This window comes from Nelusetta ayraudi, unplaced genomic scaffold (assembly GCF_046127955.1).
Source record: "Nelusetta ayraudi isolate G7.1 ecotype Tasmania unplaced genomic scaffold, CSIRO-AGI_Nayr_v1 ptg000085l, whole genome shotgun sequence".
Classification (NCBI taxonomy): Eukaryota; Metazoa; Chordata; class Actinopteri; order Tetraodontiformes; family Monacanthidae; genus Nelusetta; species Nelusetta ayraudi.
Window position 1 is genome coordinate 2,025,001 of NW_027466135.1, and position 17,631 is coordinate 2,042,631.

The 17,631-nt window shown below is 43.6% G+C and overlaps 1 protein-coding gene across 1 annotated transcript in view; it reads right to left on the reverse strand.

Annotated features, from left to right (window-relative positions):
* LOC142901280 (ribonuclease inhibitor-like) overlaps positions 1 to 17,631 on the reverse strand; it is a 128,657-nt gene that overhangs the window by 3,692 nt on the left and 107,334 nt on the right. The window contains exons 2-3 of the mRNA XM_076045738.1: positions 2,066 to 2,239; positions 91 to 245 (exon numbers count right to left, since the gene is read on the reverse strand). Of these exons, the coding sequence (XP_075901853.1) occupies positions 91 to 245; positions 2,066 to 2,239 (329 nt within the window). The remainder of the gene's footprint in view (positions 1 to 90; positions 246 to 2,065; positions 2,240 to 17,631) is intronic.

The window sequence follows — 17,631 nt, forward strand, 5'->3', positions numbered from 1 at the left end:
ATTTCCAACAGCAGTAAAGTGAAAATCATGAAGTTGAGATAGAAGTTGTAGAGTGAAGAGGGTGAACTGACCTCAGAGTCTCCAGTTTACAGTCTGGACTCTGCAGAAAACCACTCAGCTCCTTAACTGATGAATCCTGAAGATAGTTCTCAGCCAGGTCCAGGTGTCTGAGGTGGGAGGGGTTGGACTTCAGAGCTGAGAGCAGCCAATCACAGCTGATCTTTGACAACCTGCACCTCTCCAACCTGAATACGGAATAAATGATGGAGAGTGTCATTCACAGTTGGGTGTGCGCGCGCGCGCTTGTGTGTGTGTGTGTGCGTGCGTGAGTGCGTATGTGCGCAAACGTGTGTGTGTGTGTGTGTGTGTGTGTGTGTGTGTGTGTGTGTAATTTAAAACCAGTTTTACACATTTCTAATAGAATCAAAGTGAATTCCCACAAACTCAATTCAAAGTCATGACAACAATAACTGCAGCAGTTATAGAGTGAAGAGGGTGAACTGACCTCAGAGCCTCCAGTTTACAGTCTGGACTCTGCAGAAAACCACTCAGCACCTTCACTGTTGAATCCAGAAGGCAGTTCCAACTCAGCTCCAGGTGTCTGAGTTGGGAGGGGTTGGACTTCAGAGCTGAGAGCAGCCAATCACAGCTGAGCTCTGACAACCTGCAGCCCTCCAACCTGAATAGAGAAGAAATGATGGAGAGTTTAGAATCAAAGTCAAATGTCGACTTTAGAATCTGACACTCAACAAAGGAGAGAGGGTGAGTGAATGAGCGCTGCAATCTGAAATCTGACCACCAGATGGCAGGATTTTACACTCTGTACCTTTAAACCAGGGGTGCTCACACTTTTTCAACATGCAAGCTACTTTTAAAATGACCAAGTCAAAAAGATCTACCTACTATACAATCGGTGTGTGTGTGTGTGTGTGTGTGTGTGTGTGTGTGTGTGTGTGTGTGTGTGTGTGTGTAACTGCTAGCAGCATCTCCCAGGATCTCCGGTGCTTCTGCTGTCCGTGACTTTGAAGTGTATTTTCCGAGCGAGGCGTCAAAACAAAATTCAGTACATCGGACATTATGACCAAGGGCCAATTCCAATTCCTCCCTTAACTCCTCAATCTCAACCCTCGCCCTTAACCCTCAATCTTTGGCCCTCAATCTTGGCCCTCAAAAATAAGTGTAAGGGCTTAGAAATGGGACACCCCTTAAGTGCAGTTACGTCTTCAGACTGTGGGGGGCTGCCGTACGCCAAAGCTAAGTCCAGTCTGTCAAGAAGACGACAACGACAAAGAAGAAGGAGAAGAAGAAAAAGACGATGAAAAAGAAGAAGTCCTCCGTCGCTACACAACGAGGTACACAAGTAACGTGAAGCCGGGACCGCCGGTCCGGCTGACAAACATCGTAAAGTAAAAAAAATAAAAATGTTACGCAACAACGATGTCAATAATCCATAAAAAACTCTTAAACTAAGACAATAAAATGGTTTTGTAATATTTATATCTTTATTAACTAAGAAAATACTTCCATTTGTAGCTCGCTTTTTTGTCGCCATCTTTTTCGAAGATGTCTTGGCGAAAATACACAATGCCTTCTGGGTAGCCCTCACTGCCAAGGGTGGTCCCGGAGAATCTCAATATTGAGGGCGATACAGCCCTTAATCTCCTCCCTCAACTGGACGTTCTTAGAATCGGGACAGCATTTGCACCTAGCAGGGAGCGCGCATTTTTGAGATTGAGGGTTGAGATTGAGGGTTAAGGGAGGAATTGGAATTCACCCCAAGATCAACCACAACCACCGTGTTTTCTAATCATTGACTTCCTGCCTGAACCATTCTACCTGCTTTAAATGACGAGGACTCCACTCTTAAAGCTCTCTCTCTCTCGCTCTCTCTCTCTCTCTCTCTCTCTCTCTTCGACCTAATGGGCACCCCTGTTTCAAACCCAGTTTCACTCATTTCAAACACAAACCAGTGACTGCAAACTGAATTTCCAACAGCAGTGAAGTGAAAATCATGACAACAATAACAAGAGTGATAGAAGTTGTAGAGTGAAGAGGGTGAACTGACCTCAGAGTCTCCAGTTTACAGTCTGGACTCTGCAGAAAACCACTCAGCTCCTTCACTGATGAATCCTGCAGTTGGTTCTGACCCAGGTCCAGGTGTCTGAGGTGGGAGTCGTTGGACTTCAGAGCTGAGAGCAGCCAATCACAGCTGAGCTTTGACAACCTGCAGCCCTCCAACCTGAATAGAGAAGAAATGAAGGAGAGTTTAGAATCAAAGTCAAATGTCGACTTTAGAATCTGACACTCAACAAAGGAGAGAGGGTGAGTGAATGAGCGCTGCAATCTGAAATCTGACCACCAGATGGCAGGATTTAACACTCTGTACCTTTAAACCAGGGGTGCTCACACTTTTTCAACATGCAAGCTACTTTTAAAATGACCAAGTCAAAAAGATCTACCTACTATACAATCGGTGTGTGTGTGTGTGTGTGTGTGTGTGTGTGTGTGTGTGGAACGCAGAAGTTTTGCGAGCAGCATCTCCCAGGATCTCCGGTGCTTCTGCTGTGCGTGACTTTGAAGCGTATTTTGCGAGTGAGGCGTCTCCGTCAGTTTACGCCAGGATTGCAAGCTCACGTGACAAGCACAGTAGTTTGGCGTGTATTTAAAGAAAACAACAGCCAAACTCTTTTTGCTGTCCCTGTCTGCTCTCATACAGAATGCAGGTATCTGAAGTATACATTGATTTTAACAATTATTATAGTTTCAGATTTAAAATGAAATCTGCTTTATGTCTCCTTTATTTGATCTGAGCGGTGCAGAAGCCGATTCGTTTCATTTACCTTTGACTGTAAAATCCAGCACATATAAAAACAAAATCCAGCACATCGTACATTATGACCAAGATCACTGAGTTCCTGCCTGAACCATTCTACCTGCTGGAAGTGACGAGGACTCCACACGATTGACCTAATGGACACCCCTGCTTCAAACCCAGTTCCACTCATTTCAAACACAAACCAGTGTCTGCAAATTGAATTTCCAACAGCAGTGAAGTGAAAATCATGACGACAACAACAAGAGTGATAGAAGTTGTAGAGTGAAGAGGGTGAACTGACCTCAGAGTCTCCAGTTTACAATCTGGACTCTGCAGAAAACCACTCAGAACCTTCACTAATGAATCCTGCAGCTGGTTCTGACTCAGGTCCAGGTGTCTGAGGTGGGAGGGGTTGGATTTCAGAGCTGAGAGCAGCCAATCACAGCTGAGCTTTGACAACCAGCAGTACTCCAACCTGAATAGAGAAGAAATGATGGAGAGTTTATAACGATGGAATTTTACCAGGGTCTCATCACTCTGAACATCAAAGTGAAACGTCGACTTCAGAATCTGCAACAAAAGCAGTCTGCAATCTGACCACTAGATGGGAGGATTTTACCCACTGTACCTTCAAGCCCAGTTTAGGGCGTGTTTTCATTGCCTTGCCTCACCACGGTTCGCCTCGGTACGATTGCGTTTTCATTGGCTCTGTGATTATGAGACCGTGGGCGGAGTCGACACGGTAAAGCGGGACAATGTTTTCCCCAGCATCACTTCTGTGCGATACACAACAGCGCAGCGATGGACAAAGTAGAAGTTGTTTCATACCTGCTGCTCGGTCTGTGGTTGCTTTTCTGTTCAAGAAAGAACACTTTCCCTCACTGAAGTCACAGTTGATCATTTATGCAGCAACATTTATAATTTATTGTTTCGTTTTCCATGCGAGCAAATGTGTAGTTCAACCTTCATATTTTCACCAAAAGTAAACACGAGACGGATACAACGGGAAATAGCGTTTATTTAAAAACAAACAAACAGAAAAACAGACAGTAAACACGCCTCCTTATTTGAAATAGCTGCCCTAGCGAGCCAAGGACGACTTTGTTATATGCCGCGGTGTTTGAGGCTTCCTCGCGGCCAAGAGCCACGTCCTCTCGACGAATCAGTATTTCTTCTCTCCTCAAGACTCCTGGGGTTCCCTAGCTTACCGCGCCTCACGCAGGAGCAACTTGATTTATTTTCTTTACCGAGCGCTTCGCCATTTGCCGTTTGTCTTTTTCGCGAATATGGTTGAACACACTCGCGACGTCGAGGGCATTCCCGGTTTGCCTGCCTCTCCCCAAAAGACGAAAGTAAACATGTATTGAAAAAGCTGTTTTCAAAAACTGTATACACATAAATGTATTTGTACAACACCAATAGTAGCTACTTGTATTCACGGTAAAATGTACCTGACACGGAAGTTCTGTGTCAAAGGAGTTGGCGTGGATGTCCGCTCTGACAGGGAACATCGACGCGGACACGGAGCAAATCCAGTGCCCTGCTCGTCGCTACGTCACCACTAAACTCGCTTCGTCTTGCTCGGACCCTGGGGGATTGAGGTACCAAAACAGCGCCCCCTACAACTGTGTAGCGGCCAGTGCAAACACCCTAACACCATACCATGGCGAGGCGAGGTGAGGCAATGAAAACACGCCCTTTCATTCATTATCAAAAAAAAAGTGTCTGCAAATTGAATTTCCAACAGCAGTGAAGTGAAAATCATGACAACAACAACAAGAGTGATAGAAGTTGTAGAGTGAAGAGGGTGAACTGACCCCAGAGTCTCCAGTTTACAGTCTGGACTCTGCAGAAAACCACTCAGCTCCTTCACTGATGAATCCTTAAGGTGGTTCCAACTCAGGTTCAGCTCTCTGAGGTGGGAGGGGTTGGACTTCAGAGCTGAGAGCAGCCAATCACAGCTGAGCTTTGTCAACCAGCAGTTCTCCAGCCTGAATAAAGAATCAATATTTGATTTCTTCCATGGTGTAAATGTCATATTCAGAGTAATTTCTCCCTGTTGATGATCCAGATGTGCAGCTGTTGGGATCACTGAGTCATTCCCTCAAAGGAGTCATTGTGCCAGTGGGTTGTCAACACAATAACAACAGCAGTGTGTCAGTCAGTGTGCAGCCAATCAGCAGTGAAGATGGAAAATAATCAGTGAGTCCTTTGTGTGCTTGTGGCTGTTTTCAGTCATCAGAGACTCGTTACAAGTCAAACACATTCAAAGGACAAGATGAAGAAATACTGCTGCACTATTAATCTGCCTCTAATATTTCTTCACAGGATCTTCTGCTCAGTCATGTGACCTTCATCACCAATCAACAACTTCCATTGAGCTCCAAAGTGACTGGAGACATTTTCCACACTTTCTTCCACCATCCAAAGTCTTTTCTGGCTGCAGATTGTTGACATGAAAATATCAACAACATCCACTTTGTCTAGATGAGTCTTTAATATCTGCTTCAAAGTCTTCACACTGAGCAGCGTTACACACCAGTTGTCATCTGCTGACACACACTGTCCACCAGTAGAAAGCAGGAACTGACCTGAGAACTTCCAGTCTGCAGTTTGGACTCTGCAGTCCAGCACAGAGCAGCTTCACTCCAGGATCCCTCAGGAAGTTCTCACTCAGGTCCAGCAGTGTGAGGTGGGAGGGGCTGGACTGCAGAGCTGAAGACACCACTGCACACTGAAGCTCTGAGAGTTCACTGGATGAAGGAGAGCAGAGAGAGAAGTTGTGGTCGACATGTGAGATTCTGAAGACAGTGAAAGTGAATCAAGACTCATTAATGTCTGATCATCATCATCATCATCACCATGTAAATGGAGGGAAGTCCCGCGGTGGTGCAGCATGGGTTTACATCTGTGGTGCGTGGTGCCGGGACACTGCAGTGGTATGCAAACACTGTTCACCACTGGCACAGTTGATGATCATAAAGTGCCGTCTATTCTATCTGCCCTGGCAGTTTACTGCCATTTTGCTAGTTGCAGTTTACATCCCTCCCACCAACAACAGCAGTGAGAGGAACGCTGCACTCAATGAACTGTACCAGGCCATCAGTGATCAACAGACAGCAAACCCAAAAGCTTTACCATCCTCACTGGAGATTTTAGTCATGCTGACCTCAAGACTGTCCTTCCAAAAGTCCAACGCTTTGTATGTGGAGGTGTTCCGAGGGAGGAGCAGGGCTCGTGCTCATGTGCGATCAATTCCACGAGGATTGGGACGCTCAAAGGAAATGGGTGTGTGTTTGTGCGTTTGCAACATTTTGAACATCCAGATTTTTTTGTTTCAGGATGAAATCCATGTACGTTTTTGTAAATGAAGCCCCAGGTCCTCAGTGTCTCCACTACAGTGTCCTCAGTGCAGCTTCACACTCCAGTGTGTTCCAGCCACTGAGTGTCAACACGTCCTGTTGTGACTGACAGTGTTGCTCTGATCTGCTGCTTCAACTCAACATGATGCTCAGTTGTGTGTAAAGTCACTGCAGCTTGGAGCTCCACTGGATCAGAGATCCTTCACTGGCGTCTCTTCGGACTCCACTGCATCTTTGATCCAACTGCTGTTTTATTGTCTGCTGCCAAATGAAGGAAGGATGTGATGTGTTTGTGTGTTCAATGTGTTGATTGTGTTGATTGACTGTGTAGTTCCACAGTTTTCATTCATGTAGCCGCTCTTTACCTTTGACCCTCAGGTGTCTTCAATGTCCGTCCGTCATACCAGCACCACTACATCATTCATAAATTGATGAGACGTGGGTTCCATTTAACTTGTTTATTTTCCTTCTTGAGTTTTTGGTTCGAGGCAACACAGACAACGTGAGGTCAAAAGAATTTTTGGCTCACCAACCACTCCGGCTTGACCCGCTTTCCATCAAACAAACATTTCGGCCATTTTTTTTTCTCGACCTAAAATAGCTGCGGGTCACCTTTCAAAATAAAATAACGGCTTCAGCATCAGAATCGGATGGTCTTGGTTCCCTTTCTTGAAGAACTTGGCAGTTGTCAGCCGGAAGGCATCTTGCACTGTACCCCTGACGACGCCATTAACTTCGTCCAGCAGTGCAACGTAGGGCTCTTTCATCAGACGTTGACTGATACATGACTGAACGAATGGCTCGCGGCTTAGCGCATCAGCGACAACGTTCTTAATGCCAGGGACATACTTCAGATCGAAATCAAATGCGGCAAGCTTAGCAACCCATCTTTGTTCACATGCGTCCAAACATGGCTTTGTTAAGATGTAGGACAATGGGCAATGACAATGACCAAACTTGTCACAAATGGCCCATTTTAACGCCAGGAATTCCAACCTGTGCGCTGGATAGTTAATTTGTGATCGGGACAGTGTCTTGCTGGCGAAAGCGACAGGTCGAGCAACAGTCTCACCTGGTGGCACTTGAGACAGGACTGCGCCAATGCCATCAAACGACGCATCAACAGCGAGAACGAAGGGCTCACTGAAGTTGGGGTGGGATAAGGTGACATTGCAAGCTAATTCATTCTTCAGGGTCTGGAACGATTCTTTGCATGCAGCAGTCCAGTCGCTTGCCATAAGCGCTGGTGGAGCAGATGATCGCTTTTTCACCTTCCTGCCTCTCATGGCCTTATGCTGCACCTGCCTTCCAGAGAGGAGTCTGAACAAGGGTTTTGCTTTAGCAGAGCAGTCAGCTATGAAGTGCTGATAGTAGAAGATTAGGCCCAGGAAAGAATTAATCTTCCTCCAGGAAGGGGTCACACCATCACTCTCCATCAGGTCAGCCTCTCCCACATCCATGATGGCTTTCATCTTGTCAGGGTCCTTCATCACCCCGTCCCCACAAATGACATGTCCCAGGAACCTTACTGACCTCCGCAAAAGATGACACTTCTTGGGGGCCAGTTTGAGTTTGTGACTTTTCAGACGGGAGAACACCATCTCTAGACGCTCAAGCGCCTGCTGTTCAGTTGGGGCAAAGACCATCAGGTCATCAAGATAGCAGAGCAGACTAGTGAAGTTTTCATCCCCGAAGATTGACATCATCATTCGCATGAATGTTGCAGGACTGTTGGACAGACCTTGTGGCATTCTACCTTGTGGCATTCTGTTGTACTAGTGGAGGCCAAAAGGTGAAGAGAAAGCTGTGTATTTTTTTGTGCTCTTCATGGAGTGGCACATTGTAGAAGCCAGACGTCAAGTCCATGGTGGAGAAGAAGACATTTCCTCCAAGTGCAACCCACCGATCCTGGGGTGCCTTGGGCCAGGCCGTCGAGTCGGACCATGAACAGGACTGTTTGAAGCTGGGGAAGATCTTTGCAGGAGCACCTTCTCCAGCATGTTAATAAGGCGGTTCAGGGCATCAGGGTCAGTGGCCTGTGGCTGCAGTGGGCTCTGTTCTTCAGCAGGTGGTGCAGGTGGCGAGACAGCAGCAAGAGCATTCACTGACACCCTTTCTCTGGAAGTTCTGTTCACTGACATCATTTCAGAATGACATTCGTTCAGAATGTCTTGGACTTCACGAGCAGTCCACTTGTCTATCGTCTTCGACCTGAAGGTCATGGCGAGCTCAGTAGAAGGGCAGTTCTTTATGAACATTCGAGTCACCTCAGTGCTGGGGCTGTCCAGTGACTTTCCTTGCTCCTTCAGACGTTCAATGGCCAAGTCAACAGCGCGGTTCAGTCTAAGCCAGTAGTCAAAGGCATCCTCACCCTTCCCAGGAAGAGTGGTGTAAAAGTCTGCTAATGGGAGTGGTGAACACGGAACAGAATCAAAGTGCTTCCGCAAGAGACCATAAATGGCATCGGGGTTACAGGTGATGTTAATACCACTGTTCCTGGTCCCAAACCTGACAACATCCTTTGCTTTGCCACCAAGATGAACAAGGATCTCCTCCGCTTGTTCCTCAGGTTGCAGATTCCCCCTCTTAATGAAACTCCTCATGAGCTCCTCCCACTCCTGGACGGAAACAGAGTCTGAGTTGTCTCCTCTGAAGCAGGGGGGCTCCTTCAGCTTTCGATGAGGGACATATTGCAAATGGGACACGTCAAAAGCATTTGTGGCAGACACATTTGCATGGCTAGGTCGAGGGGTAGCACTATGTAAAGGGGAACTGGCTAGCATATCAGCATGGGCAGGTGAAGGGGCAGCACTTAGTAAAGGGGTAGTGACAGATGCACTGAGGTGAGAGATAATGTCCTGTGCCACCCGCTGGCTGACCTGTTGAATCAATGCATCACCCATCTGACCTACAATACTAGCAGCAATAACATCAGGGGTAGGTGCAGGGGAACACATGCTGTGCCTGTCCGGGACAGGGGAATGCATGCCCTGGCTAGCAAGGGCATGAGGGTTTGCATCTGAGTTGGGGGGAGGGATAACACCAGTACTGAGCAAGGGGCGCCCAGGTGTACACTGATTACCCAACACTACACCACCCCCCTGAACAGGACTCTCAAACAGTAAACTTGAAGGATGCATAAAACCCCTCCCTCTGCCAGCACCAAAAGGAGTTACAAAAACATTACCCTGAGGATTACTCATCTTTCCAAAAAGTTAACAAAACACAATACCACAAAACAAAAGGATGAAACCACAAAATGCCTAGACTGGAAACTGAAAAAAAAAAAAAAAAAAATCAAATAAAAGTACATAAACCCTCTATCTGATGTCTAACACTGCACAAAAGCAACACATCTGACCGACTTCAGTGACCGCAGATGAACAGCAGCAGCAGAACAGTCCCCGGGTCGCTCTGCAGCATCGGTAGCACAACAAAAGAGTCTCGAGTCACGGCACCAATGTGACCTCTCCTATTCTGTCCTGCTTGCTGTATAATGAAGACTTGCATAAGTCAGGTGTGGAGCAGCAGTTTATTCTCTGAAACAGAATGGGACACAACCATAACTTGCTCCGTGAAACTTGGTCACCTCCTGCTTCATGGGCTTCCTCTGTACTGAAGTAGTGATCGTATAGTTGTTGTTTCTACAATACAAATAATATTAAAAATAAAATACATTTTTCTACAAAATACAAAAAAATGACATTTGCAATTTCAATAATTCGCTCCCTAAAGCTCCATTTTTATACACTGTAACATTCTTCCAGTTACACACACATACCTGAAACAGAATGGGACACAACCATAACTTGCTCCGTGAAACTTGGTCACCTCCTGCAGAGACAACGTGCTCCGTATGAGAGCTGCGTGCTGCTAATGGACATGCTAGCATGCTAATCGTTTTTAATAGCAATTAAAAAAAAACGAACTTTGCTAAAAAAAAAAAATAAAAAATAAAAAATAAAAAATAAAAAATAAATGAAAGACACCAGCACACATTTAAACACTGAAACACAGTTAGATGAAGCATAGCTCAACTTATTGCATTAATTTCTGTCTCAGCAGGGAGGAGACCGTCTCACCTGCTTCATGGGCTTCCTCTGTACTGAGGATCGCCCAGAATGCAAAGCGCTAACTTCAAAATAAAATACAAAATAAAATAAAAATAAAATATAAAGAGCCATGGCTGTGACCCAACCAAGTTTAACATGATTGAACACAATTTATTTTGTGTGTGTGTGAGAGAGAGAGAGAGAGTGGATGACGCCTTGCAGGTGCGGTCCTGGATGTCGGCTGCTGATTGGACGCGCCACGGCTGAGAAGGAGGAGCAGTCGAGCCAGCCTGACTGTCATCCCTCCTCCGCTCCCAAGTCTGCAGTTAGTCACTTCTGAAATGGTGTCAGAGCACGCAGCCGTAGGTAGTGATGGCCGATGGAGGCTTTGTTGAAGCTTCGACACTTGTTTCAAAAAATGGTTCATTACTCGAGGCTTCAATGACACAGTGCTCGAGGAGGTCATCTAGTGCTCAATAAAATGAAGTGCAATAGAAACGTGTTCATTGTTTCATAGGTTGTTTGGGATTTGATTCGCCATGCATTCTTGTTGGACAACACTACATGGTTGTACGGTTCAATGCTGACACAATAAAATAAAAATGAAAAATAAAGACAATGTCTCTTTTTTGGCACGACTGATTGTAGTCGACTATAGCTCTATACTTAGCCTGACAGTTTGTGCAATGAATTATATTATATCCTAAAACAAGACTAAATAGCCCATAGTTTAAAAATATGTTTAATAGTAAGTGTTCAGTGGGTGAGATGTCAAATGTGATCTATTTAAAATGTAGAATAGATGAGCTAAATAACACATATATAATACACGTTGATGGGAATTGAACCGTCGCCTCAGTCCTGTAAGTCCAAGATTGTCATAATGTACCACAAACCCAAATCACACTCCCTTTTTTCATCGAAGCTGTTTGAGTAGCGTTAGCACACCGTGATTCCTCATCAACTACAGGCCTACACTTCAAATAATTATGAGAAAAATCCAACGTCAAGAGAGCACTTCCATTAGGAAATAGTCAACATGAAATTTCGTCTTCTACTGACACCTGCTGGTCAAATTGAATAGTTGCAAATATTGTGAAGAAGTTGTCATCTAATTCTAATCCTAAACAATATGGCCATTCGAAGTGAAGTATTAAGACAATTAATCAGGTTTGTACTGCTTGATTAAACACATTCATCCCGTTCCAGTGCACTAAAACCCACTTCCCTTCAGGACCGTGTCAGCGAAGCCAAAACTTCCTTGAGTGACGCTGTTTCCCAGCATGCAATGCGAGCTAGTGATTCACAATACTATTTCATCACAAACATGGATGTAAAAAATAAAAAGGGACGAAAAATGAAACTTCAGGAACACCAACCATTGCAATACAAGCAGAACAGGGCAGAAGTTTTATATTATGTACACCATAATCCAGCCTTCTGGTGGACAAGCCATACTATTTAATCCGTGTCCTCCTATGGCACTTCCGTGGGTGGAAGCTCGTCGTAGAGGTCACGTGCTGGTTGCGCGTCACTCCACCGATCACCTCGGGGAAGGTCGTTGCCCTTGCAGGGTACCTGATTCAGGTGAGTATATGGAAAATATGGGTCAATGTGGTCAGTCGTAACAAGAGAAGCTTGCTGGCAAAAATAATGCACTACAAGCGGATGTGACACCTTTTTTTTGTTTTGTATGAGCATTTAAAAAAAACAACAACATAATAATAATATGGATTTTGACCATGTATGTTTTGGAGTTCATTGAAAGAGGTTAATATATATATGTATATATATATATATAAGTGCGTGTGTGTAACTTTAACTAACTTATCTATTTCTATCCATCTATCAAACTTACTATCTAGGGATCTATCTACTACTAACTCTCAAAAAACTAATGGACAACAAAGAGCAACAAAACCAACCTACTGCAATTTGTATATTTTAGTGTGTGTGTGTGTGTGTGTGGGGGGGGGGGGGGTTAAAATGAGCACAGTGATGGTTCCGCAGCATAAAGTGTATCTTCAGTCGTCAATTGTATGTGTGGGAGTCCCTCAGGTTCAGCCCAGCTGATTTAGTGTTCGGTGAGAGGACCCTCGCGTCTGTTAAAGGGGTAAGTGGCTTTCCGATGTTAAACGAGTAGAGAATAATGTGTTAGATTACGTCATTTTTTTTTCCGTGAACGCTTGCATCGTGCTTGTGAAACTGCTCACCAAACTCTTGTCGCCAGCCAGTCTAAAATGAAGCGGCAGTTTGACAAGAAAGCTGTGGCTCGAGTTTTTGAGACAGGCGACCGAGTGTTGGTATTGTTGCCGTTACCCGGTTCCGGTTTGCAGGCTGGTTTTTCTGGTCCGTATGTCGTGGAGCGCAAACTTTCCGATACAGATTATGTAGTGCACACTCCTGATAGAAAACGATCATCCCGCGTCTGCCACGTCAAAATGTTGAAAAGTTACGCCCGGTTCACACAGGACGAAGCGAAGCGCCGCGAAGCGAAGCGCCGCGAAGCGAAGCGCCGCGAAGTGAAGCGCTGCGAATCGCCAAAGGCTTCCATTCAGCGCCCATGTTAATCAATCAGTGCGTTTACATGCAGAGCTTAATCGGACTAAGCAATCATTCGGTTTTCTCGTCCAATCGGAGTTCTCACCTTGGTCCCCGTATACATGCAGCTGAGAAATTCAAATTATTGACGGGTCCTCCTCCCAACACTAGGGGGTGGAGTGAGTCTTTTCAGCCGGTCAGCTGCTTTCGGTTGACATATTAAATCTATTATGATATGGAACGATAGTTCATAATGTACGTGTTACTTGCTTTGCAGATAAGGTGTACCCTATTTCTTGTGCTCCTGGTTATTTTAAAAGGCAGACAAGAACGTTGTTTGCTGTTGGAGGGCTACAACAACACTTCGATGCTACGCTTTGTGCCGTCGCTACGGACCCCAAACTCTCGTTCTTGTTGGATTCGGGTTCGGAGCCGACTGGTGGGAGAGTTTGTGTACAGGTTTTGCAAAGGAACGGTGTCTTCAGTTATACACACGCTCATTAAAGTGCCGACCGTGGAGGAAGCTGGTGCCGCTGCACGCCGTTTCCAGCAGAATAACAGCGAAATTACCCAAATAAAAACAAATCAGGAAAACATCTCTTTGCTGTGCTTTTATTTACAAAGTTAAAATTCTTCTAACTTACAAAAAATGTGAACAAAAAGGTAGAAATATAAATACGAAGGAATACGTATTTGTTAAGGGGTGCGCAAAGCCGGAGCCCTGCATTTGCTGCGCTACCTTTTTAAAAAGGTCTCCGTTGCGCGTTATTTTAATATGTCCATCTCTTTTAGAAGAGAAAGCATCGCCCCGGTCTCATCCTCTCTCCAAATGTCAACATTCTTATTCGTGTTTGCCAGGTTGTTTCGCGCCGTCTGTTTTGTTAGATGACGTAGTTGTGCGGTCATGAGTCGCGAGAGCGAGGCGTGGCGCATGCGCACTCGCATTGTCCAGTTAATAGTCCGATTAAGGCGTATACATGGCAGAGAAATTCGAATTCCAATGGCATTATCTGGGTGTCTCAATCGGAGTTCTCCGATTCCAATCGGAGTTCTCAAACTCCAATCATAATCGGAGTAAGGTGTTTACATGCACGTGAGTTCTCCGATCATAATCGGACTAAGGCAATAATTCGATTTTCTCTCGTGCCATGTAAACGCACTGAATGTAGTGGTTCAGACCAGACGCGAACAGGCTCGTGCCATTCATTTCAATGGAAGCGGAAGCGCCGCGCCAACGAATTTCGCGAGCGAGGCTCCAACTGGTTCACACCAGACGCGAACAGCTCCGCGACGGTCGACAAGCGCTTCTGCTCAGCTGCACTCTTTTTTTCACTCCCACTTTTTCACTTCTTTTTTTTTTCTTTAAAAAAAAAAAAAAAAATTATCGACAGGTGCAAGAGAAAGGGAGGAACTTTCAAGATCGTTGAGTTTTTATTTTTTATTTTTTTAGTTCTGATGAAATAAATAGACCAATCATTTTATTACTTTGTCTGCTTTCCAAAGAGGTTATTAGTTAAAAAAATATGTGTGGCAGTGCTGTTATGGTCCATAGAGAGTTGCTTCAAAGAATTATCATTTATTATTCAGTGGCACATTGCTCACTTGTTTAATACACAAATAATAGTATATTATTATAATAATACTATTTTATTAATATAATAATAATAATAATAATAATAATAATAATAATAAAATAATAATAATAATAATAATAATAATAATAATAATAATAATAATCATTATTATTGATAAAATTTTGAAACAACAATCGTCAGTTGTTCTGTAAAAAATACATTCATTTCCATGTTGAATTTTGTACTGTTCGTGAGCGCGCACGTCTGTCAGTGACGATCTCCACACTGACACAACTGCGCATGCTCTATTATCCCATCAATGCGGAAGTCAAAAGGTTTTTGGGAGCCATGCGCTGGGTGAGCAACTTCATTGAAAGGAATGGGACGCCATCTTGGACTCTGGGGGCTTGCCACACTGTCACGCAGGTTGTGACGTGGAGGGCCGGCGACGCCGACAGGTATGATGTGAATGATTGATAGCTACCATTTGTTCCCGTTAGCGAGAGGATTAAAAACAAACAGACACCATAATGGCATCAAAATGGAATTATCCCAGCGGTGCGGAAAAACGGAAGGAAAAGAAAACTGATCAAGAAAAACTTGCAAAGGGGAAAGGTAAGTTATTTGTTTGTGATCTGGGCTGGAGAGGTGGAGGTGAAACGCTGTTGTCCCCCCCCCCCAAGTTTGTTTATTTGTCCTGCTAGCCAGCTAGCTAGCGTCGGATAAATGTTAGCTGGCTGGCTAATATTTGTTCGTCATGAATCAGCGTTTTTGTTTGTTTTATGAAAGTTGACCATATCCTGTCAAGTTGGCCTATCCTGCCATGGGAATGACTGATTGACTCCACACCCGTTCATTCACATTCTAACAGGGAGGGAGGGAGGGAGGGCATGTTGTAGTTGTTGTTGTAGTCAGTCCCCTGTTATTGTTCAGTGGAAGTTGTCTCTCACATATTTGACTCTTAATGTTATTTTAGCCTTAACTTAGGATGAATTTACTAAGCTTAGTTTGTATTTTGTAGGCCCTTCATTAGAAATGTGCTACTGTTTTATAATTCAAAGAAATATTTTATGGAAATACTTTATTTGGCATGGTGTTGACTATTTTAGACTATTGTGGTAGTGGGTCATTTATCTTAGTTTTATTACTTTAACTAGTACAGTGTGTAAAGTAATGCCAAAAACTCTTAAAAGTGACAGTTTTGTAATTGGGTAAAAGCTTTAAAGGGACACTGCAATCATAGTGTTTAATTTAAAAACAAATAAATTTTTAATTTTCCTATATTACTGCAACATCACTGTAATAATAAAATAGGAAAATGTGCTTCTGATCTGTTTTGCTTGATGATCTAGTGAGCTTTGTCTCTGCAGGAGCAATTCTAAAATATGTTGGCGCTGCAGACATTGAGCCCGAGGGATCTCCCGAACATCCTGACCAGGAAGCTCCAGGACCAACACGTTCCTCAGAACCTCCTTCTGTCCAGGTGAATAATGTGTGTTATTCTTAGTAGCTAAGCTGATAAGTGTGGGACGAAGCTAAGGCAATTAAGCATTATTTTAATTGTTGGTTTGCTTTTTAGTGTTGCACTTGTTGGTTTGTTGGATTTTCTTATTTAAAGTAAGCATTTTTTTTTTTTAATGAATACTCAATCTGTTGTATTTATTGACATATAGACGATTCTTTTCCTAGTATTATAGTGTTTGTTTGTTTTTAAATCACTTTAAATTGCCTGAGTTGCTCAACTGAAGATGTTTAATTTTACCTGTAGCCTGTTTTGCTCACGAGGTGTAATAGATTGTGGAATCTTAGTAGACCTTAGACTCACGCTGCTGAGAGTGGCAGCGATCAGCTCCAATGACCGTGGTGCTTGTAAATAAGGCAAATGCGCCATCTAGTGGGACGCAACATGTTTACTCGTGTTGGAGCAATGACAAGTACTACTAACAAAACAAAAGATGCACAGGGTAAAAAACAATAATCATAAACTCAAGCCCAACAAAGATAACAGATGGGCATAACTGTACTTAGTAATGATTACTAGTACTACCAACATTTGTATATTTTACTTTCAACTCGAATTTGAACTATTCATCCCCTTTTTTCAGCAGCCATTAACACTAATAAATTAAATTAAATCAAAACAATAAATTAAAGCTGCAAGCAGCGTTTGCGGGACTGAGCCGCCGTGGCCGACGCGATGCCCGATGACCCCCGATGACGCCTGACCCCTGTCGACGCCCGCAATTGACCCCCGTCCTCTGCCGACGCCCGGCGACATCTGCTGAAAGAAGTCTATGCAAATGATGCAGATTTCTCACCTCCATTTTTTTTTTTTTGGAGGATGCTGTCAAATGCTTTGATGAGACAAACACGTAGGTATTTGAATGACGTCTGTAGCACTTTTCTAAAGGAAACTGCAGGCATTTGTGTGTTGACAAAGAGGGAGAAGAGGTCTAATCATCATATGCCTGTGTAAGCAAATGATGCATATTTTTGACCTGCATTTTTTTTTAAGTGGCTGTCAAATGTAAAATATAGCTCTTGATGAGACAAACACATGGATGTTTGAATGACGTCTGTAGCACTTTTGTAAAAGAAACTGCAGCCATTTACAGTATAGTGTGTGTGTGTGTGTGTGTGGAAGTAGGGATGTGCGATACCACTATTTTTCCTTTCGATACGATACCAGGTGATACCAAGGCTAGTATCCCGATACCAATACAGATACCAATATGAAAATGATGACTTTTACAACGAAAACTTGTGAATGTTATTATAAAAAATGTATTTTATACCTATGTATAAGAATTAAACAAGCTGCCAAATATCAGACTTTGTTTTAATTTTAATCAGAGAAATCAAATCAACAGGTCAACTGAAAATCTGAGCAAATCTCTCTCAAAAAAGAGAAAATAAGAACAGCTGCTCTCAATTCAATATAATTCTTTTTGGACCAGACAGAGTGGTCTTCAGGTTAGAACTTGACAGAATATGTCTGTCATCTATGAAAAATGTAAATATTCTTGATGTAAAAGGAAGTCTTTTTATGGGAAGTATAACTCACATACCACCACAAATAGACTAAATAGCAACTGTTTTACTTGAAATGTGCCATTTAAGTAATTTAATTATTATGCTTTTCCAACTTAAAAGTGACACTGAATTGTGTTAAGATGATGGCAGGAATGTGAGTTAAATTAACAAATACATATTGTGCTGGGAGGAAACATTTTTATCTAACTAAATAAATAAAATATGTTTTAATGAAAAATTGACAAACATTCTGG